The sequence below is a fragment of the Charadrius vociferus genome, unplaced genomic scaffold, assembly GCF_000708025.1.
Source record: "Charadrius vociferus isolate BGI_N301 unplaced genomic scaffold, ASM70802v2 scaffold43, whole genome shotgun sequence".
Lineage (NCBI taxonomy): Eukaryota > Metazoa > Chordata > Aves > Charadriiformes > Charadriidae > Charadrius > Charadrius vociferus.
The window spans coordinates 6175574-6200701 of NW_009648043.1; the positions used below are offsets into that span (position 1 = coordinate 6175574).

The 25128-nt window shown below is 40.0% G+C and overlaps 1 protein-coding gene across 1 annotated transcript in view; it reads right to left on the reverse strand.

Annotated features, from left to right (window-relative positions):
• CPED1 (cadherin-like and PC-esterase domain containing 1) overlaps window positions 1-25128 on the reverse strand; it is a 147778-nt gene that overhangs the window by 47547 nt on the left and 75103 nt on the right. Inside the window, 1 exon segment of the mRNA XM_009883673.1 lies at window positions 23323-23491. Coding sequence (XP_009881975.1) covers window positions 23323-23491 — 169 coding nt within the window.

Sequence of the window (25128 nt, forward strand, 5' to 3'; positions counted from 1 at the left end):
TCTTGGAGCCTCCATCTGTGAACAATGTCATCACAGAATCATAGAATACCAAGTTGGAAGGGACATCAAGGATCATCTGGTCCAACCTTTCTGGGCAAAAGCGTGGTCTAGACAAGATGGCCCAGCACCCTGTCCAGCTGAATCTTAAAAGTGTCCAGTGATGGGGAATCTGCCACTTCCCTGGGCAGATTATTCCAATGGCTGACTGTTCTCATTGTGAAAAAAATTCTGCTTGTGTCCAGTCAGAATCTCCCCTGCAGTAACTGGTACCCATTACCTCTCGTCTTTTCCATGTGACTCCTTGTAAAAAAGGAGTCCCCCATCTCCTTTGTAGCCACCCTTTAGCTATTGGAACATGGTGATAAGGTCTCCCCTAAGCCTTCTTTTCTCAAGGCTGAACAAACCTTCTTCTCAGCCTTGTCTCAGCCTTCCCAGTCCTTTGAACGTCGTTGTGGCCCTCCTTTGGACTCTCTCCAGTCTGTCCACATCTTTTTTGCATAGTGGGGACCAAAGCTGAACACAGTATCCCAGGTATGGCCTGACAAGCGCTGAGTAGAGTGGGGTAGTGACTTCTTTCTCTCTGCTGGTGATGCCCTTGTTGATGCAACCCAGCATCCTGTTGGCTTTCTTTGCTGCAGCAGCACACTGTTCACTTATATTGAGCTTTTTGTCCACCAGGACCCCCAGGTTCCTTTCCACAGAGCTGCTCCCCAGCTGGGTAGATCCCAGCCTGTACTGCACTCCTGGATTATGTTTTCCCAGGTGCAAGGCCTTACACTTGTCTTTGCTGAACTTAATAAGATTATTGTCAGCCCATTCTTCCAGCCTATCCCAATCTTCCTGCAGAGTGGCTCTCCCTTCCGAAGTGTCCACTTCCCCACTCCATTTGGAGTCATTAGCAAACTTCATCAGGGTACACTTGATTTCATCATCCAGATTACTTATGAAGATATAAAACAGCGTTGGGCCCAGTATCAATCCCTGGGGGACCCCATTTGTAACAGGTCACCGGTTTGAAAAGGAGCTATTAACCACCCCCCTCTGGGTGTGGCCTGTCAGCCAGTTCCCACCCACCGCACAGACCACTTGTCTAGACCATAATGCATCAGTTTCTCTAGGGGGAGGCTGTGGGAGACTGTGTTGAAACCTTTGGAGAAATCCAGGTAGACAATGTCCACTACTCACCCCCCATCAACTGAGCAGGTTACTTTGTTGTAGAAGGCGATCGGGTTTGTCAAGAACGATCTGCCCTTGGTGAATCCATGCTGGCTTTTCCCAATCACATGCTTCATTTGACTCGTGATAGCCCCCAGGAGGATTTGTTCCATAACTTTCCCAGGGACTGAAGTAAGACTGATGGGTTTATAATTTCCTGGATCCTTCTTTAAGCCCTTCTTGTAGATGGGCATGACATTAGCCTTCTGCTAGTCTTCTGGGGCATCCCCCGATCTCCACAACTTCTCAAAGATTATGGACAGTGGCCCCACAATGATGTCAGCCAGCTGTCTTAACAGCCTCAGGTGGGTAACATCAGGGCCCATCAATTTGAAGGGGTCGAGCTCCTCTAACAGTTCATGTACCAACTTTTCCTTCACTGGCAGTGGGTCTGTGTTTGCATCAACCTGGATTTTTGTTCCCAAGGCCTGGGGCCCAACAGTGCTGGTAAAGACAGAGGTGAAGAAAGTGCTGAGAACCTTTGCCTTTTCAGTGTTGTTGGTGACAAATTCACCTCTCCTGTTTAACAACAGGCCAATATTTTCTTTCTGTTTATTGTTTACGTACTTGAAGAAGTCTTTCTTGTAGTTTTTGGCATCTCTGGCCAATATCAGTTCGAGCTGAGCTTTTGCTTTTCTATCTCTGCATGCCTTGGCAATGCTTTTGTAGTTTTCAATGGGTATTCACCCACTTTTCCATCTCTGGTACACTTCTGTTTTGGTTTTGAGCAGATTCAGAAGCCAAGGGGGTCTCTTGCTCCACCTACCTTCCTTTACCTTTAAAGAGGATGAACTGGTTTTGTTCTTCCAGGAGAGCGTTCTTGAAAAATTCCCAGCACTTGCTAGCTCCTTTATCCTCCATGGAAGCTTCCCAACAAACCCCTCCAAATTGAGCCCTGAGCAAGCTGAACTGTCTTTCACTCACAGTTTAGTCCAAAAGGTAATTACAAATTTTAACATCTGCTTGATGCCACAAATATTTTGTCTTGGATAAAATCCCAAATGAGCCGAATTTTTCTTGACTTGGAAGTTATATTTGCATGATATTTGAGGTAAGAGAACCACCTTTTTGTACCTTAATCCATCATCCATCTACATAAGAGATCAAATTACAGACTCTGATGCCTTAGGACAACTATACCGATTTAGGACCATTGAGAACTTAATTCCATAGACCAATAATAGAAAGCTGCTCTGATAACTGACTAGTGACTTACATATTTTGATCCAGGATGATCACCAGAATATGATTCAGAAGGATCCATTAAGGCGATCAGTAGGAGTTACTAGAATTATTTAAGATGGTGTCACACTTCTCATGAAGGTCTACAGCCAGACAGGAGGAGGACACCGCAGTACTTACTATGCATTCAGGCCATCTGAACCTCACCCCACCAACGAAACATTAGGTAAACTATAGGCCAGGAAGCCAATTCTTCTCTCCCATCAGAGAAGAGAGCTTTATGAGGAAAAATCTCTCTATTTTGATACATAGATAAAGAGTAACTTGGAGCAGATTGGGAACAACTGGAGAAGATCATTCAGAATGAGGAAGAAAGGAAAACACTGGGCCAGAGGCAGAAGACAAAGAAGCTGGGAGCTGATATTCTTTTTATTTTGGGGCAAAGCAAAAGGAAATTTTGGGCTGAAGGTTCATTTTATGAAAAAAAAATCACCAACTTGCTTAACTACCAATCTGCTGACCCAGCTGTCACAAACAGTCTCTTTGGACATCCGACAGCCAAAGTAGGGGCAGAAAAACTGAAAGCCTGAACAGACAATGAATTGGTATTTCTGAACTTAATTATCACATGCATCAACTAATTTCCAAAGGAATTATTGTAGAACTTTCCAAGGTGATAATAAAAGTCTTTTATGCCCTCCATTGAACCCCCATTTTGCTTTAGTCCATGTTTATTTTAATAGAATACTTAGCTATATACAATAATTCAAATGTGAAATTTTGTGGATTATTTCTGAAAATCCACGTACCAAAAAATGCCTATCAAATAAAAATAACTGATCCTGTCTGATCCTGTCTCAGACCTAGGGTTAACACTGCAAACATGCAAAGCAGCAAATATCTGTTAAGTTTCTTTATACTCCTAAAGACAGGCAGAGGTATAAAAAAGTTATTCAAATTTTTTTATTCCATTTTTCTGGTGTGCTTATTTCAAATGGGAATTCTGAGGTTCCCAGACAAATTATATTATTAAGGGGAGTATCTCAGTTTTTCAGACAGTGAATGAATTGTTTGGTCCTTCATGACTTTTTCTGATTTAATGTCAGGTGTATTATGATGCCCTCAGTCCTGTTTTGGAAGCTGACTAGAATGCCTGAACTGCTTATGTAATGTGTTAAAAGTTCATCATACTCACGCACTAGATTCAAAGTCTAACAAATACATTTTACCTGGTCTTCAGTATAACACCCTTACCCAAGCTAGCAACAAACAAAAGTTAGAGACAGAAATAGACCCGTTCCCAGAGGTTTGCATTTAAAAGACTGCTGTTAAGAAAATGGGATATTATAGGTCATAAAATCATCACATAATCAGAGCAATAACAATGAGTTACGGTTTTGGCTCTGATCCACCAAAGTTTCCAGATGCTTTGCAAAATGCACAAGCCCACGGTCTGTACTCACTTACAATAGCTGCAGTTACTTCGGTGGCGTTACGCCAGACTGGCACAGCAACAGCTCAATGCGAGCTCAGTCCTCATTTGCAACAATAAAATATAAAAAATATAAAACAGCTTAAGAAAAAAAAAATGCAAGTATATTAGCGATTACAGCAAACTGCTTCATAGTGTCAACATAAAGTGTGCAATATATCTGAAAAGAAATGCATGAATATAAGTAAAATAAAGACAACAAACTGTGCCAAGCCCCTCCTGTGTTGCCACTTTCCCTTCTTTGACAAACAAGAATTTCATGCAGTTTACTGTCAGCTTCTCTGCTGGAAGTTTCAAGGCCCCGTGTCTCACAGTGTGAATTTGCCTTCATGTCGTTTGGAATATGTGCTAGTCATCATACATATTTACAAAAGACTTCTGGATGTTTATTATTTGTTTTGAAAATTCACCCTAGTCATGTGCCCAAATCTCGCTGAAATGTGTGGGCAAAGTTGAGTGCCGAATTGAAATCAGTACAGGCAAAAATGTACTTTTCAAAGGGACTGAAGAGGGTTGGGGTTCTGTGAGCCGAGCGCCCTCTCATCCCTCAGAACTCTTTCCAAACAACAAAAAAAAAGGGGTATTTTACCCTGCCTACTGCAAGTTAAGAACTGCTAATAGCAATACATAATGCAAGTTTCTCCCACTGTGATCTACAATGCTTTGCTTGCTGTTTAGCTGATGTTTCAATATAAACATCTTTTACATTTTTCTCTTAAAGGTTTTTTGGCAAGTAGCATTGCCTTATAACACCAGCTGCTCTCTGTCTGAATGTGAGACTAAGCAATACTGGGAATTGCCTATTTCTAAAAGCTTATGGAGCATTTTCTCTTTCTTTAGCAGGAGAGAGTTGGCTTGGGACAAAAAGCTGAGTCTTAGCACTCTGCCAAGCAAATTGTGGAGAAGCCTTCCCTGGGCTCCGGTGCCAGGAAGCAGAACAGCTCCCTCTGTGCAAGTACTGGACAACTAGTGTAACTGCTTAGCCAGGGATACACAGGCCATGTCCTCACACCCCAGCTCTCAAAGTCCTTGGTACGTGGTCCACCAGCAGCCCCTAAAGTGGTCAGTGCTTTGGTGCAATATTTAAGAGCGCAGCAATCCTGGTTTTAACCAGGGGAAAAGGACATCAGTGCAGGTGCTCACTCTGTTCTGGGTTTCACCACCTGACATAGATGACCTTACAAGTCTTTTGTAGTCATCTTCCAGTTCTGCTTGGGACACACCCAACTTATCGCAAGTTTGAAAGTTTTCCTGATGCCTGCCTTCCTCTTACAACTGGGGAACTGGAAGGTTTGTGAGAGCGAAACCTGTGCGTGAACTTTGCCAGGGACTGAGCTGATGAATGTTGTACGTACTCCCGAAGGGGAGGCGGATGTCTGGGAGCATCAGCTCATTCAGAGCAAATTGCAACCTCATTCCCTCAACCTATGTACATCCTTCTAACAAAATACAGCAGAGTTCTCAAAGGAAATTACAAAAGTGAGAAATTTGAAAGGAAAAAGGAGGGAGAAAGAGAGAAGAAAATTTAAGTCCTACAAAACTTCAGGCAGGAGAAACAAAGTGCCATAATCTTGTACTGTTACTGATTTTATTTTGTTAGTTTTGCTCTAAACACGAACTTTAGTTTCTCCAACCCTCTGTAGCAGTCAAATATTACAGTGGAAGAGTAAATGCACAAGTGAATAGGGAGCAGCAGTGGCAGAGGTTATCACAGACAAGAAGCTTTGAATACCAGAAATAAAATACTGAAATACCAGTGTAAGTGCACCTGCCAGGGACTGAGATCTACTGCTGTAGATGTTGTTCTCGCATGGCTATTCTGTTCAGCTAATTTGCTGCTTGTAGAGACAACTGTAGTACTTTCCTTTGGTCCCTGTAACCCATCTAGAGTATTTTGATCTCAAGGTTACCGAAACACAAATAAATTCTTCAGTCATATGTTCCTGCCATTTGTTTAGTGGTATACAGTATGCATACTGCAGAGACCTATCATGTACATCCATAGGCAGGGAGTCTGCTCATGACTGGCCCTGCCTATAGCTTTCATTCAGATTTCAAGTTTTCAGCCACAAAATTTGAATTTTAGCTTTAAAAAAACCCTCCTCTAAATAGTTCCATACCCTTTAAAGAATGGAGAAGTCACATCCTAAGATTTTAATGCAAAGATTAAAATACAGTCCTGCATCATGTATCCACACTTTTTGGATGTTTTCCTAAGATCCACCACAAATACAGAATTCTTGCTGCATATTTTTTCTCAAATTCTAGTATGGAATTTCCAGATCCTCCTGAAGACCTCAGTTCAGCCTTTGCTCTCGTTGCACAATCAGCTAGAGGATTCCAGGTGCTTACTCCTAGGCTAGGCTTGTCAACTCATGCGCTGCAAAGAATACAAAGGTTTGCCAGTGGGAAAACAAAGTCTTTAACTGCAAACAAAAAGGAACAGTAAGAGGAGTGGTTGATTTGATAACAAAAATGAGTATCTTGCAGATTTCTGACAAATGAAAGCTCATGTTGAGCTCATGTTGAGGAAGAACATAAAATCATATTTGCCAAAACACATAATGTGCGCCGTGTAATATTTTAAGCCATTTTACTATTAAAAATAAAAAATCCTTCGATCATCACTTGATCAGGTAAAGCTTTCATTGAGTATACTTTTCTGTCTTCAGTAAAACAGCTACAGAATACTTGAAAATATTTAATAAATATTTGATAAAATACTTTTAGGGAGAAATTTTAAAGGTACATGCAAGGTAACTATATACTTGAGTACTTTTTTACCCTGTTCATAAATGAGTGGAAAAGATATTCACAACCTAAGGTCTGAATAGTTACCCAATTATGATGCTTAGAAGAGAAAAGCTGTCACTCCAGCACAAAACATAGAAATCCAATTTTCTCTCTGTCCTTTGATTACTTGCCCTACTTACCAAGGACACATAGACTGTAAATCCACTAGAGGTACTTTCTGAAATTACATGTCTTTGACCTGTTTTCCCCCAAAACATTTGCTCAAACTTTATTACTTTACCAGTCAATGAAAACTAGCATTTTTTTCATTGTGAAAGGAACATTAATGGTGGAACTAACAGACATTTTCCACAAACATTTGCCCAAAGAAAGTGACCAAATGTTATTGATGGACATGTAAACAGAAAGACAGAAAGACAAAAAGGAAGAAAGTAGAAGAGGATATAGCCTTTCTTTGTTAGTTCTGATTATTCTAGCAGATTATGATGTTCCATCAACTTGTAAAGACTTCAGGAAATCCCAGTGTAAAACTAGTTCAGAAGAGAGGATTCAGGCCCTGTACATATATAAGCAACACCTTGATATTTATCAACGGCTCCGTGTAATCAATGAATCTGCTTTTCTGAATTCCTAATGTAATCATTCACATAAAATTGAGATAGATCATTTATTTTTTCCTATCTAAAGAACTGGGTCATTTTTCATAAATGAAATCATGAAAAAGAGCAAAAAGAATTAGAAGACAAAAGTCATGAGCATTAATAGGCACTACAAGTATGTTTCTGTTTTAAGACTATATAAATACTGACTGTCCCGTTTTAGCACTGGACAAATGTGAACATGGATACAATTATACACATCCCAGACTTAATAAACTCGGCTTAAGACTTTGGGCCTGCAAAGATGGAGACATATGGTATTATTCAGAACAAGTTATCCCACTGACTTCAGTGGAAATGTCCACAGTGTGTGAAGTTAAGCGTGCATACCCCTTTGCAGAAAAATGCACTAAATCTTCATGTTTTCCCTCTGAAACCTCATCAAGCCATGGGGATTAGAGCTCTCCTCAAATATTTTCTGTGTCTTTTTTCTGTCACCATATTGTTGTTCAGTTCCTGCTTTCGATTCGCGTTCCCTTTTGCCTAGAATTTACTTGGCAGGTCTTAGAGATTTTTTGGTAACATTATAACCAATTTCCATCATATCCACCCGCTCTCACAATAAAATTCTGAAGTGTCAAACGTCTGTCTCAAAAAAAAAAAAAAAAAAAAGCAGCAGCAGCCACTAAACAAAAAATATGCAACCTTTCTGTCAAGCATTGCATCTCTTGATAATGCTGTTATGGCAAACTACATAATACTTTTACTTAGGAATGTTTTTATTTTAATTAAAAGAAGACAAATCCTCAAGTAAATTTTTTTCCAATCCCTTTTTTTCATTTTCATCTGTAGCTTAATATCATAAAAAATACAAGGCTGTTGGAGCAGGAAAGGTACAGCACAACTGAGACAGGTATCAGAAGCGGTATCAGTGGGGATTTTGAGTTGTGAGAACATGCTTCAAAGAAGAAATTCATATATCAACAACAAGTCATGGGAATTACCTTAACCTATCAGGTGACCAGACAAAAACATTCACGGCTTGGTACAGGTACTGAAACACAGATATCTAATGCCACTTGGGTGCATTAAGGTGTAAAAATGAGGTTCAGTGTACTAAGCACTTACACAGAACTGGCAAGTATGCACAGTCCCAGTCGCTTTGGGTTCAGCATCTTGGGGTGAGATGTGACACTGAGTTTCTGATGTGACAAGAAGGCAACTGATCCCTGTTCCCTTTCTCTCTGGATCCTTTTCCCACAGCAGTTCCCAGGAGGTTCCCTGGTCTTTTTGTAAAGTGATTTCATTGCTAAAGAAGCAATAGTTGGGAATGGGCCTGATGAAGCATTTCCTTTCCTTGGAGGAACTCAGGCTAAGAGGTCTCAGTGACTGGAAGCAGTTCTAAACCCTTCTCCCAGCAGAGCATGGTATGGCCAGGAAAGGGCTTATGTCCTAGTATCCCATTAAGGTCAATAAACAGAGCTGACTAAGGAGTAGGGTTGACCTTGAAATAACAGAATAGCCACTTCTTTAAAATTTTAACCCCTTTTGGGGTTATTCTAAGACTTTTATTCTTTTTTTGCTGTTGTAGTTGCCATCCATGATGGAAAAACAGTCACACAGGAAATGCCTGAAGGAAGAAGAGAATGGGACAAAAATGAATAGAAAAGAAATCCCTAAAACATAAGACCGATGCTTCCACGGGAAAGCACAGGCAATATTTGTATTCCAACCTATGACCGGTAAGAACTGAGGATGTTGCAGCCGTCTCCAAGTATTTTATAAATTAAGGCATCCTGCAGGACATAGGAGGGTTAGGCATAAATAAAACATAATTCTAATGAAAAATAAGCCAGTTTCTCGCACCTGGAACAGGGATACACCAAATGGTATTATTCATTTTGAACAACTCTGAGAGAAAAAATGCTAGCCAGAACACTGACCACAGGTTAAGTGAATTACACAGATTCACAGACTATTTAAACCAAACGACCTAGAGAAGACAACATATCTTCAGCGGGCATTTCACTGTATGTAAGTGAAGAAGGCTCTATTCTGCAGTCTCTTTGAGAAGAATTTTTCACCTTTTTCAGAGGGTTAGACAGAGGGAGCAATGCTCATTTAGAGGCAAAGGAATAACAGAATGACAGGGTGAGACATCAGCCCACCTGTACCACATATTACTCAAATTCTTCACTGAAGCCCAGAGGACTTCTGTGTACGGTGGCTCACTGTCATGGCTGTTTCACTTTTCATGCCACACTTAGACATTAAGCCACTCACAACTGGTCCTTCTTAAATAAACTCCAGAAGCCTTTGATCTGTTTTCTACAAGGCTTCCCAGCAGATATTGGCATCTACTATATTTTTCAGACAACACCAATGGAATGAGATTTATGAATAACTTCTGTCCTCTGAAGCAGTCTGGTTGAAAGCAGCTGAGCACATGCCACTCAATGAAAGACTCAGAATCAGCAACAGAAGTTTGTTTCCTTCTTAAAACTTTTGGGCAAATATATTTTACAAGGTAAGAACCACTTCCAGTGTGGTCAACACACGAAGGCTAACAGTTTCAGACTGAGTATCCCAACTGCGGTTGACACTAATGTTGAATACTTAAGATTAAGGTGCAAGGCAGCTTCAGTGTGATGCTTATGGTGGAATTTTTAAATGGATGCATTTTATTACAAAGTACAGGCATCAATTTCAGAACAGTATCTGAGTTTCTAGTATCAGCCACAAAAAAAATAAAATACTAAAAACATTGAAAAAAAATAGAAGTCTCGAGTTCTAAAATGAGTTGCCCCAGCACTGAATGCTGTTTTATTTTTTTCCCCACTAGCTGTCATAAAGAGCTATGCATGTAAATGAAAGGAGTCCGAGATGTACAGATGCTCCAGCTGGAAAATATGGTTGGTTCAACACAATAAAATAAGAAACAGAACTACATTTAAGCAGAACTATATCAACAAGAATCACACAAATAAATAAATAATTAGATGTACCAAAAGTATTGCAAAGTAGACCACAATAATTCTTTATAAAGGGGTCTCATACTGTAAAACCGAGGGATCCAAATGTAGCAGTAGTGAAATGGTTTTGTCGTCTTTGAGATGCAGTGAAATATGCCCCAGCCAATGTTTTTCAACAAGTAGGTTGATTGTGTCTTTAGCAAAAGGGCAAGGATTCATTCCAAGAGTGGTAGCATATGCAAAAGTATGTAAATGACCTTCAGACTCTATTTAAAGTTCAAGCTCATTTTCTTCCAGTAACTAGTCAGACCCCCAGGACACCCTTACAGAGGCAGTCATGTATTTCATTCTGTTTTCTGCAATGAATCCCACCTTTTCTCTACCAATTTAGTTTTAACCTGTCACCGTTTTTATTGCAATATCCTGTGACTAATTTATGCAGACGATTATAAATATTTGTTTCAACTTGACTAATTAAAAACCAGCTTTTCATTGATGATCTCTAAGTTCACAAGCACCTGTAATGGCTGGAGGTTCTTACCCTAAAGGGAACAAGGCTGGCCTTGATTCTGACCTGACTGCGACTACTCTGATGTGACTGATTTAAATTAAGCACTTCCTTGTTTATATCTACACACTGTAACCCTGAGCAGAATCAGAAACACTTATCATGTATCAGTCATTCCGTGCTCTTTTGTGATATGTTGTGTTATGTTCTGTAAATGCTTGGCAAAATTTATCACGCAGGTAGCACATTTTATTTGTGCAGCTAAACAAAGTAGGTTGAAAGCACACACAAAAAAAGTATTAAATAGCCTGAATTCCAGATGGCTCGCTTGCTCCATAAAGTAACAGTATCTGCTGAGATGATCGTGGTACTGTCGTTCTTTGTCCTTACCAAATACATGCAGTAGGAAGGTTTCCTCTGCTCTTTTGTCATCTTCTTTGCTGCTCTCTTATTTCATGACCTCTGAGTTAATCCTTCTATTCTTCCTATTAGCAAGTTTAAGCAGGCAAACTTCAAACAGACTAGCGATGGGTCACAAGGTTTAATGGGCATGTAGATAATCATCTAAATTACATTTCTGGAGCTGATGGGCCAGACAGGCTTAGAGAGTAACTTTACCAGCTTTCACTGTTAATCAGCAAGGATTGTGTGTCTCAGTATGTATCTGCCTTTGCCTGCCTCCCCGAGGGGCTGGGTCATACTGACTGATTAGCAAAGGCAGCTGCATTAGCTTTCTTCTCCCACAAAGTGTGTTACGGAGGCCCAAATGACTTGAAAGGCAAATGTGACCACAGCTCAAACACCAAGCACTCTCTTCTCATCACTGTGGAATTGCTGGCCCTCCTCTTGCAGATTATGATACTCGGCACAACAGTTGTTGCCAATTTTCATGATCTGTTAACACTTAGGAAGCCTCATGCTGAAGGGTCTTCTTTCACATCTATTGCGGTATCATCAAGGGGAAAATTCAACAGGCTATTTCACATTTTCTGATGAATTTGAGAGCAGTGTATGAGGTGAACTGAAAATAATACAGTGATTGAACTGTCAATAGTGAATGCGCTGGATTTCAGCTTTGAAACACAAACTGCAGACAGTTAGGTAAAGAGAATAACAGTTCTCTGTAGGATACAGACAATTTTACAGCTACAGAAATAGCCATGGATACATACTGTGAAGATGATTTTCTCAGTGAAGATACTTACAAAGTAAAGTGTACCAAATCTGAGTCTCTTTTTTGTCCTATATTTGTGGTTGTGTTTTATATCTACCTTGATTCCAAAAGGAACAAGAGCAGTGGAGGATTGGCTTCCTGATGTTGGCAGAAGGTTGTCCTTCAAGTGTTAGGCTCGTCTTGCATGGTAAATACTTCTCAATTATTAATTTTACTGCTCTTCATCAAGTTGTTAAACACAAAATCAGAACAATTAAACTATGATTAGCCACGCAATAAGCTTTCACTGTCTTACTTAGGCATGACATAGGCCAACACCAGCATTATTTAAAAGAGTAATAACTGTTTCATATATTTATAACTTGACACAGAAAAGAATCTGACTATCTAAGAAGTTAATCAACTTTCTATTTTGGATCTCAATTAAGAACATTCTACAAGATGAAACTACTGAGGAACAAAGTAAAATAATCAAGAACGCTGATTTCCTTATTTGACTCTCGAACTTTGAGAAAGGAAGTTGGATTCTGACTTTCCACAATATGAAACTATGAAACATCTAAGGCTCTGTGACCTAGGTGCAACTGCTTCTGACTGATGTTAAAGACATGAGTTAGGCTAAATACTTCTATAATTTTCCAGTTCATGAAGCACGCCATCTCTCAAGCTTCTAAACAAGGGGGAGCAAATTTTCTACTTTATCTGGGACAGGCCCAGAATGCAAGGACTGCTCCATATTGCTCTAAAACCTTCAGGTCTCAGTTTTGTTTCAAGTATTCATTGAGATATGGGATTATCCCATTTCCTGTCTTTCATGTGGCAGCTTGAGTAAGTTACCCACTATTGGTGCCACAGCACAAAAAGGTCAAACCTCTATGCCAAATCATGAAACCCACAGCAGGATTTCAGTCATGTCCCATCCTCTTAACCAACATCATGCACAGGGAAAAAAATCTGAATTTCAAATATGCATTGTGAGCATACAGCCGGAAGAGGTGATAGCCTTTACACAGTGCAGCAATAAATCACTTCAATCTCTATTGTTCTAGTCTACCATATGGCTGACTTGCAGAACTACCCTTTTCGCTTTTATTTTACCAAATCAGAATTATAAGATTATCATTAAAAGACCAGACAACTTACTATGAAGGGTTATTAAGCCATTACTACGACTCATTATTCTTCCCCTTATATCATCTTCATAACAACCTTTACCTTCTACTTCACACTACAGCTTTGTAATGGCAAAATGTCACCAATAATTTCCACTAGTATCAAAAGCTGAGACCATCAAAGTGCAGCTATTATTTCTGGAGATAGGCATACTTTCTTTTCTGCAGGCTCATTTTTTGACCCCACATGCTAATAAAATAAGTCTAGTTAAGTCAGATCCAAAGTACATTGCAGTCAATGGGAGTCTTCTCCCTCTTCAAAGGGCTTGGATTAAGGATATTTTTCTCTTCTTTTACTATTATGCACATCACAAAAATTGCTACAGGAGCTATCACTAAATCCGAATGACAGTCTGCTTGGAGAGTCTCAGAACTGGAAGAGCTGAGGTGTACTTGCACAACTGTGCATTAAGCAACACGCAAATTTTGTGTGCCCTAAACTTGGCTTTAGTCAGTTTTACCATGTGCGCCTCACGATATGTCTAAGGGCATGACAGAAAGTCTTGCAGACAGAATAAACTCATGTACCAGAAACCATGACATCACATTAACATGGAGCTGGACTAGCTGGGTGCCATGCAGCAGTGGCACCTTGTTTGTTCCCTGTACTTGCACCAGCTTGCTCACAGCCAGCACAAGTAGCTCCACAGCACTCTACTGTTGTGTCAGCAATTTAACGGATGCCACTATTCACAAAAAAACATCACCGAGGCACCACAGAGCCCTGGTGTGCCACACAAAGCTACTGAAGTTTGACCTTGTAACAATAATTTGCTTCAGTACAAACTGCGATGACCATTCATTAAAAAAAACCCCAGATGCATGCACAACATGTATTTTGCAAATACTTTGCCCATATGCATGTACCGATTTGTCTGCAACTCATAAAATGACAGTCTGATCATCTGACCATGATTGTAACACTTTGTGTGCTGTCATACAGTGCAAGTTATTTCTAATTAATGAACTTTTTCTCCATGAATCAAGTACATGGACAGAATGCTAACATTGACACAGCTATTTACCCAAAACATAAGCTAAATATTTCAACGAGGCTTCAGAAACTTTGGATGACCTCTTCTCCCTCCCCACCTGCTTCTATTATTGTACTTTTAAAGGTATCATTGCACTTCCTGGAGCTCCTAAAGGAGAACTGTTTAACTCATACTTTGCAGTTCTCATACTTATCTGCATCATCCAAAGACTTGTAAGGTTTTACATTTTACTGGGTAGTTAATTCTTATATCCTGATATTGCGTAGTTAAAAACGGAAGCATGGCAAAATTATGGACTACACTCTGACTCCCTAATTAAACACAGTTAATGTAGGCAATGCAAAGCCTGAAAGCAAGAGCTTGGCCCACCATGGTGATTGAGACAGCTAAAGCTAGGTTCTCTGTGGAACCCAGGAAAAAAAACAGCTGTAAGAGGGTGACTGAGAGTCCCCAAGTACATCATCTGTTCCTTTCCAGAGATCTCAGGCGCCTTCACAAGGTGATATCATTAGTACAGTGCACAGGGGACGTCTCAAGAGCACCCGGCCAGGGCGGCATGCCAGGAGCGCTCTCTGCCTGCCCAGGGTCTGGCTCCAGCGGTGCCCTCCTGTAAGCAGGGGCAGCCAGAAGGAAGCAACCTTTCTGTGGTTAGTCAGGCTGGGTCAGGTCTCCCCCTCCAAGCACTCAACCTCTAGGCTGGCCTCAGGCTGAGGTGATTCAAGCACATGGCTCCCTCTTTTCCCTCCATCCATCAAGCAGTACTTCTCCTGCCCAAGCTGGGCCACAGTGGAGAAATGCATGGAGGAATCACTGTGGAGGGCAGGGAGAGGAAACAAGAATAAGCACAAAAAAGTCTGTGCTACATGGAGTCTTCTGCAGAAGTTACTACTACCAGTTCTCTAGCAAAATGTAATTGATTCCAGTGGTGTGACTGGGCCTGTATTATATTGAAACAGCCCAAAATAAGAGCAAAAAAAGGAGCATAAGCAAAAATCTATTGTAAATATGTGGGATGATTGCCTGATAACTCAGCGCAAACAAAACCCCCATGGCTAACAAGAATTGTATAAAAACAGCTTTTCTGATAAGCTTTCCCAGAGAACAGTGTTCTCCCAGGAACTGAATTGCCTACCCAGCATTTACTGTTGTCTGTCTCCTTTCATAGCCACCCACAAGGGTTCACTGCTATTATTTAAAAAGACATTTCAATCCTGTGGTTAAAGGCAAGGAATCAGAAAAACCTGGGTCCAGTCCAGTCTGTACTAGCAATCCTTGATGGGCTCAGAGATAGAATCTGCATCCCCAGCACTGTATCTGTCTCAGCATCTCCCCATCCTGCAGCACCCTAGGGACCAGGTATTGCAAGGCATCCATCAGGCTGAAATGTCCAATTACACACCCCACCAGCACCAGCTGGATCTTGTTGACCAGTTGTAATGATACAGGTCATAATTTGCCTCTCTAACATTTTTAGTCATCCACTTCTGAGTTTCTGCTTGGCTAGTTCCTGGGCAGATCTTCATCTTCTCTATCTTTAATGTGTTATGCACACCCATGGGATGATATCAGTAATTGTATGAAGGGGGAAAACAACCTGAACACACAAAAGAATGGAATTGCTCTGCCCAGTCATTGAGGTTTATCTTCTGTGGTTTTGTTCCTCGCATAATGATATACTACTGACACTTTTCTGTGGCAGCATAATAGCAAAATAACCATTCAAGTCAGGAGTCACCTAACAGTGTCTAGGAAGGTGGGATGTTCCTAGTAAGACTGTGCTAAACTGCAAACACACAGAAGAAGGAAAGGAAGGTGAGGAGGTACTAAATTTTCCATTGCTGAGGTAGGAGGTGCTACAAACAACGCTAGCTGGTGTCAATAAATTCACTTGTGATGAAGAGCGATATCGCTCCTGATTTAAGTTCTTAACTACAAGAGTGCTGCCCAAGGAAAGGGAGCATAGGGAAAAAGAAGGCTGAAAGCTGCCTAAAAAATTCTACCTCTTCAGGGGCTAATTATTGTAGCAACCTAATACTTCCTCTGGCTAATGATCATAAACAAAATTAGTTAGTTGGGTAGTCATCTCAGTCATTATTGGCTTAAAATTGTTGAATCGCTAAATCAGCATCCACATGGATTGTCTTAAAGCACTGGTGGCAAGTTATCCATCAGTGATCTGAGTAACACACCATTTCCCACGTACAATGCATCGTAATAATGACAAATGTAGCTGCTGCATGGAAACATCCGCTCTCTTCAGTCTCTGCCTGATACTTTTGCAGACTTTTCCTGGAGGGTATCTGGTATTAATCTTGTATCACATGTTAAACAGGAAACTTAGCTATATAGAGAAGACTAAGTACAACTAATATGAAATCAGGAGTGTAAGCAAAATGCAGTAAACTGGAATACTATACGCTTTTCTCCATGCAGCTGGACCCAACATGGACTTGAGTCTCAAAGTTTGGACTCTGTAATGCGGCATCCCCAAAATGCCGGAGAGCACAATGATGGTCTTAGTCCGGCACAGCCTACTGGAGATGCAGAATCAAATTTTAAAGCAAATTTTCATTCCATGCTTAGAGATAGAGACGCCTAAGTAGAAGCACAGCCAAACCCATTCTTTTGCTGGTTCTTCCCACCTTATGCCCTAGTTGTGCCCATTTTCTCTCTATGGCCTGCGCAGAGCTCAGCAGATGTCTGACAGGGAACAGTGATTATGAGAACCCGTGATTACCAGATGATAGTGCAGACTACGTATGAAGTCAACTGTGTAGGTGAAAGAAGTGAGTGTTTGATTTCTAGAGAAAACCCAGAACGTTACATTAGTTCCCCCAAAGGACAAACGTGCACTCTGTTGAGCTTTTGAGACTTTTCCTTAAGGCAGCAGGTACTGGCCGCTGATCAAGATACCAGCCACATTTCTGATGCTGACATCCAAAAGGACCTCAGCACAGAACAGAATAAATGTAAAGATCCATCACAATGGTTAATTGTTCCTCTGACTCATCTGCAAAGCTGTGCTTTAAATCATCACAAAAGTCTTTGTTATAATTAAGAAAACATGGCAAGCCTTCTCTCCCCAATGGTGTAGATGTTGACAGAGCCAAAATATGCTGACTCTACAAAACATTTTGTTCTGAGACGCACACAGAAGTTAACCCTCTACTTGCAAATTAGCTCAGTGTATTTATTATTTATACTTCCACCTTCTATATCTTCATAAATATACTTTTTAGAAGCACCAAGTTGCGTTACTAGATTTAGGTGCTTGTTCACTTCATACTTACAGTGAATGGTGATTATACGTCCCTTGAACTTTAAATATTTTAAAACCCCTCCAAATAGTTTTTAGGTTTTCCTGAGCTGCTGTTTGACCATGAATGTTTAGGAAAACTACTAACAATTTCAGCAGTTCTATGCAAGTAAATTCACTCACTAGCATTGCCTGGCATATATAATGAAAGAGAATTTAGCTATATGTTTCTGTCAGGACAGGTACTCCATCAGTGTAATTTGGAATTGCTCCCCGGAAATTAATTGAACCATGTTGACATACAGCAGTTGAAGATATAAGCCCTCACTTTGCTTTGTATGGCAGTCTCTCTGTACTAGCTCTCTAATCATTTCGTGCCTTTCATCTGAAATGCCTCCTATTTAACTGTATTCAGTTTGCTACATATTTGCTCCTCAAGGTTGTGTGAATACTGCTTTGTCTTTCCTGGTGAATGGGTTGCAGGGACACAAAACCCCAAATAATTTACACTTTATTTAATAGATTAATAGCAATGCAGATGTACTTCTAGTGTTTTGTGTGTTTTCACCCATAAATCACGTCTGTAATTTCTAAACATGAAGCTCCTGCTCATTTAAAACCAGGTCTCTGGATTTTTTCTGCACAGCTGTAACTATTCACTTGCAAGAGCTTTCAACCAGTCTCCATGTAAATTTCTTTCATGAAGAAAGCCAAAGCTGCCTTGAGCAGCACCCACTACCACTCTTCCATGCGCAACTGCTCACTTCTGCTCCTGCACCTACTCCTTCCCTTGTGTCCCCATAGAGAGATTGGGAACCTTATCCTAGGAACTAGTCCATTTAAAAAAAAAATAATTCTGTCATCTGGTTCACAAGTAGCTGCAGAGAGGGAAAAGGATGCTTAAGTTGGCATTGCTCCTGGAAAAAATGACTGTCATACTATGCACTCACCAGTGTTTCTGAAGAAAATTTAGAGTATAGGCTTGAGTATTCCAGATCTAATAATGAGTGAGCTTTTTGCTCGTCCCAGCCACTCCCTCCTCGAAAATACAGTTAGCATTCTGGATGGCACAATAGCTAAAATCTCTAACTTAACAGCTATGCCAATATAATTTTCAAACTTTAATCTGTTTTCACCAAGTAACCCTCTTTGAATCAAAATAGCTTCTTTTGAAGAATGAATATGCTTTTCTTTATATTTTTGTTCATAATCAGAAAGCTTTTAAAAAACAGAAAAAAGAAAAAAAATGGACTCAAACGATCTTTTTTTAAGTTTGGTGACTTTTTTTTTTGTTTTCTGAAAAATTCAAAAACACTGAAAAAAATTCTCACCAGCTCTAGATCTGAGAAGACTAAAGAATGCAATGCACGATTGCCCCTATAATGGATATTCTTTTATTTCACGCTAACTTTGCAAACAAGATAGTCTGGTTGCTGATACAATGAGGCTGTATATTCAGTTCCAGAGATGCACTTTCTGTGTATTTGCAAGCAAGACACTCAAACCCAGAACTGCCAAGAAGGTTAGCAACTGCTACAACAAGCACTCCAAAACCTGAGAGTCTGCACGTGGCACCCACAATGTCCTAAGGACAGAAGAGATGGGAGGTTTGTAATGGGGGTCGCACTGAATCTAATGCAGCTAATGGGAAATATGGAAGAGACTAACGTGCTTCAAACCTCTCCTAATATGCTTTAAGCCCATCCTACCACAAGACAAGTTCTTAGTTTCTTTCCTAAGCTTTTTTGGTTTTTTTTTTATTTATTATTTGCAAGGTTCTTCGAAATCTTTGCATGAAAGCACTAGGCAAATTCATGTTTCTATAACTGACAGTTTTTACTTGTACTGTCTGGTATGAAAGGCATTGTAACTGCAATAGCACACAGTTTAAAATGAAGTAAAAGCATTTCATTTTCCTTGGGAAATTTATAACTTGAGCTCAAAAAAATACAAGTATTCTCATATCTTACATAATAAGAAAATGAAATTACTTTTTTTTTTTTTTAAAGCCTTCTTCCTTTCTAAAGGGTTTTCTCATCTCTACCCCTCAAAGACTATAGTAAAGTTAAATATAGTTCTTATATTAGGCCTAGGTCTTAATTGCTGCAACAATAATCAATGGAAGTTTAGTAGACAGAAAGAGAAATCAGCATCTTGTTGCCGGCACCTTGTTGCCAGCTACATTGCAGCCATTTGGTGTTACACAGTCAGCAGTGCTATACCAGTATCTCATTATCAGCTTTGTTGGACTTCTTAGGCTATACGGACTCCAGGAAATTAATATGATAAAGGGTTTATAAAAATATAAGAGATAATAGTACTTAAGAATAATCAGGAAAGTTTTTAAAGCTGTTCTCCTGTAAGTCCATTCTCTCAGACCTGAGAAAGCTGTAGGACAGCCAGAGCATCAGCCCACTGCACTGCACTGATTTTGAAAAGTACTTTTTCACGTTTGTGCAAATACACAGACAAAAAGAATGATACACGCTATGGCTATAAAATATAATATTAATTATCCATTACTCACAATGCAAATGCAAAACCAAATAAACAATTGTATTACTAAAATGCAAAAAAAAACCCCAACCCCAAACCAAAACCAAACAACAAACCAACAAAAAACCTGAAACATGTGGCAGCAGGACACTATAGGTGCAAAAGTTCAGTGTCAAACAAGGTTCCCTAAGCCCATCACCACTTACTTTCCATGATTGCAACTAGGCAAAGATTAACAATCAAAGAGGTAGCTTCCACACATTTCGAGTCAGGCATAGATAAATTTGTTTGCATTTTAAAGATAATGGGCAGTGCAAGAATGAATAAAATATTTTGTCCTTTATGACAGTGGGTATGTAGTCTGGGATCTTTCACTTGAGGGTAATGCTGATACCCCTATCTTAAGAGCTCACTGTTTTTTGCTGCTTGCTTTGTATTCTGCCTATCTTGGTACCACAGCTTCACAGGTGATAATGAAATGGCACCGCTTCTCTCAAGGACACTTAATTGAATATTGTCAATAATTGCACAAAATTAAGTTAAAGCACAAACCAATAACCTCTCCATTTGCAATCCAAGCAATACGGCCAGAATGCAGAACACACAACGAAAGGCAATCAAAGCTGCTGAACGTGTCATAGGGATGCCACAATTTATCCCCTACAAATTTGGGTTTAATGAGGGTATTATAGCTGCTATCAAAAAGTAGAGGGGGCAATATTTTTCCCCTTTTAGGGGCTGCAAGGCTTGGAGCCACACACTTCTTAACTCAATAGCCTTGAAATTAATCCAGGATTATTCAACTGCATGAGAATTGTTAGAAGACTGGAAACAACATCCCGCACTCTGTCTTTTTATTGTAACCTTCCTTATAGTATCATCTTGCAGTGAAACCTGAATATCCTAATGGGATTAAACATAAAAGAAAGTCAGGAAAAAAAGTTGCTGGATTAGAATTTTAACTGAAGCCTTCTGTGAGAAAGACCACACCACTGTCAGTGACCTTTCTCTCCCCATGTGTGATCCCAGTTGTGCCTAGTCAAGTGTCCAAAGGAGACTCCATCAGTTCACGCTGTATTTATTCTTTTGCTCCCCAAACAGGTGTCTTGTTACTAAGAGAACAAGCATTCATGCCATTGATCAGGGTGTATTAACTCGCCCTACAAGAGCACATAATGTTCTCTGGTATGAGAAGCAGAACGTAATGTAGTTAAGACCTGAGTTTTGTATTGATAAAAAACATCACTCTAAGCAAAAAATAATAAATTCTGTTCTAGCAAATAGGGAAAAAGGAAAAAAAAATGAAGGATTTTGAGTGTTGTAGAATGCCATTTCTGTCTCCAGCTCCAGCCTCCATTTGTTTTTAATTGCACTCGGTGATAAGTCTGCCTCTAACACATCTAAAAAAACATGTTTTTGAATCTCATACTCTGTCTTCACAGCCCTCATTAGATACCACAAGAATGCCTTTCATCTCATTTTTACTCGAAACTCCTGAAGTCCTCCCTAGGTCTGAACAATCATATTAATTAGAGAGCAGTTATTCACAGATGAGCAGAAACTCAATCAAAAGCAACTTCTAAAACACTTTTCACTTTTATCATTCTAGATCTCTTTGCCTTCACAGTGCTTCAAAGATTCATACTCAGTCTCATAAATACTATCATAAAACATTAACAACAGTGTAAACTGTAGTGTGGGAGGATGTGTATGAGGTTGAATTCCTGTTGTTACACCCAGATACATGCCCCAAATTGGGCAACAAGGGGAGCTTTCCTCACATCTTTCCAGCCAGTATGTTCTCCTAGTAATGTAACTCCAGGTCAACCTGTTGCCACTCTCTTTTTCATACTAATTCACACCTAAGGTGTCAGGCAAATTGCTATACACCCGAACTGAAATCTTAGGTATTATATGGTTTTATTTGTTTTACTGTAGCAACTACTAGATCTAGTGCTGAGCCAGTACAAAAAGCAAGAAGATGGTCCTTGACCTTTTGAGCTTGTAAGATAAGTGTAAGAGAAGAGACAAAGAACAGGTAGAGGGCCAGACAGCACCATAATCAGGTATTCAGATCAGCAGTCAGTAGGCTATGACTACTACATGCATTTTCTCTGACAGTTCTGATTTGCAGATTGAGATAATTATTGTCAACATACATTTTGCTATCAACATTTATAATCTCTTTGGCTCCTGTTTTAAGCCCCAGCTCTTATTTCTCCACAAAAAAAAAAAAAATCCCTCTTCATCTGTCCCATCATATAAAACATTCCGCCTTCTCCCACCCTGGTCTCCTAACCTCTTCTGCCGAGTATAGAAAGAAACTGGAAAAGGGAAATAAATTTTACAAAATGGATATATTGATATATAAAGATCTTCATAAAGATAAATAAAGATAGGATTAGACATTTGAGATGAGCATGGATGAAAGTTTCAGCACTATGGTTTTGAAAATCCTGCTTCCTGGATCCAGAATTAATTGTGATGAAACACATTCCTCCAGGATGCTCTAATATTTAGAATGAACCCACCAAATCTTTTAATCTGCCTAAAATCCCACAGACAAAAGCACTGCCCTTGATTATGATTTACCATGTCACTTTCCTCTTTGAATGGACTGGCTTATCTTTGCCCACCATGCCAAGTACCAATGTTTAGTCCTCAAACTTCGGAATCCAAACAGCTCTGCTCCAGCCTGAGTCCTAGGTTTTCTACCTTACAAAGAATATCTTTATCATCATAGCTTCACTAACTTCATTGTTCCTTTCTTTTATTATCTTTCTTTCAATTTTGTGTCTAATTTAGCCTGAGCTCCTCTCCCCCAACCCCTTTCTAGCCCTATCAGACAGATTCCCACCCTTTTTTTTATTCAAGGGACCCACTGCTTCCTAAGGATTGTTATTTGTTAGGAGTAATTTTTTTGCATTCCCAAACTTATATGCAGATAAATGTGATGTAAGCAACAATCATGCCTTCCTTCAGAATCATCAGTGGTTTTTTTTCCATTGTGTTTGTTGGCCTTCTAGAATAAACACTTTTAATTCATAAATTACCTAGCAGTGCTTGCCTTGAACATTAATAGAAACACCATCATCATAATTATCTTTCCTGGTCAAAGGATTACCGTGTTTCCAATGTCATAGATACATAATTATGAAAAGTGTGGTCTGCCCACTGCGCAGTACCAAGGGACTGTTTTCTCACAAGCAAACAACAGCTCTCTGATGGGTAGGGTTTTGGCTGACCAAAGTAAGGATTAATTAACCAGAAGTTCTCAAATACACGGTAACAGTAACAGGTACTTACACTGGACTTACCTTTTATATCCAAAATGTTGTGCAAATGCTCTATTTCATACAATTATAGCATTTAGAATTCAGATTCTAATCTCACCAAAACTGACTGTACATCAGCTTTGGCCCATGTACGCTAATTTATACCGTTGGATGAACAGAAACCAGTAAATTCCCTATTACTTTGTATAGCAAAAGAATACAGAGACAATACCTGCACAAACCCACACATCATATAGTCATCAAACAAAGGCAGACTAGGGCGGTCCTCTCGATAAATTGTGATTTTGTAGCTGCTCACAACCTGAGGGCTGGGCTGCGAATCATCTGTTACAAGAACAATGACTTTGTTCAATCCAAGGCCAAGGGGGTAGTTAGCAATGCTGCAAGGCAAAACAGGAAAGAAGTGGAATAAACGCTAGAGAAACAAAGATTTACTCTGCTTTATGTATGGCAGCTAAACTTTGCTTGCTCCTTGAGGCTTCCATTTCTAACATTTTCTTTCTTGTACAAAATACATGTTTTTAAATAAAAAACAGTGTAAAATAAGATTTGCAACAATTTACAATTCTTTCAGGAAGATAAAATACTGACAGTGAAACTCAGTGAAACAGGCTTCAGTGGCATTGGCAACAATTCTGACATGAAACCTGTGAATGAAGCCACTAGGGACAATAATTCCTGGCACATCCAAGTTTGTGGGGAAGTCAGCAGGGAGGCAAACAAGATCAGAGGTGTCAGCTAGCCGTTTAAATTGTTCACTAGCCAAATGTGATGGAGTCCCAGACAAACTGCTCAGAGTGACAGACAAATGCAAAGCTGGCCTGTGCTCTTCTTCCCATGGCAGGAAAACAAGAAATGCTGAAAGACACGTAACCTGAACATCCAGGGCTTTTCCTTTTCAGTGTAAAGGACATACTGCTATTCTGTTTTCCTTTTACATGGAAGAAATATCTTGGTTTTCACATGTCTCTGTGCTGACTGCCAAGGTAGTTAATATTAAAACACTAAACAGTTGGGTGGAAGAATTTTATGGGAGCTTCTTTTGAAATGATAAATTAAGACTAATTTCTTATTGAAAATACAGGAAACATATTAGGCATTAGATCAGTAACAACTGTACGGACTGTCTGGTTATTAGCAGACATTCTAGGTCAAAGTATCTGTTTCATAGTCAGTCAAAAGATGGTGTGTTGCATTGGCACTTCATGCCATGAAGCAAAGCAAGCTCTGTAATGGTTAAGGATTCTTCCTCCCCAGCAAATCTTTGTCCCTGCTCTCCCTTTTATCCACTCACTAACGGCTAGTATGTAAATAGGCCAGCTCTCTGGTTCTGAGGTACCTGACCCAGATACATAAACAATTTTTGTCCCTCCCAACATCCAAAAACAACTCATGCCCAAAATGCCTATTGGGATTGCCCCTGGCACATGCTGCTGTCTGTGAGAGAGCTGGTTGGGAAAGCCAAAACTGTGCCAGGGATCACAGTAGCAATTAAACATCATGGATGATTATGGGTCAGTGCTCAAACCTGATGTTTAAGGATGATTTTGCTCTCTTCCCTATCCTCCAGCTTTATACTTCTTTAAAAGATCAGATAAACTGGGACTCTTGCTGATGACAAGATGACCCACTTAGTGGATGAGGGAAAGGCTGTGGATGTTGTTTACCTGGACTTTAGCAAAGCCTTTGACACCATTTCTCAGAGTATTCTCCCGGAGAAACTGGCCGTTCATGGCTTGGATGGGTGTACATTTCACTGGGTAAAAAGTTGGCTGGATGGCCAGGCCCAAAGAGTGGTGGTGAATGGAGCTAAATACAGTTGGTGGCCAGTCACAAGTGGTGTTCCCCAGGCCTCAGTATTGGGGCTGGTTCTCTTTAAAACGAGGGGATAGAGTGCGCCCTCAGTAAGTTTGCAGATAATACCAACTTGGGTGGGAGTGTCAATCTGCTTGAGTGTAGGAAGGCTCTACAGAGGGATCTGGACAGGCTGGATTGATGGGCTGAGGCCAATGGTATG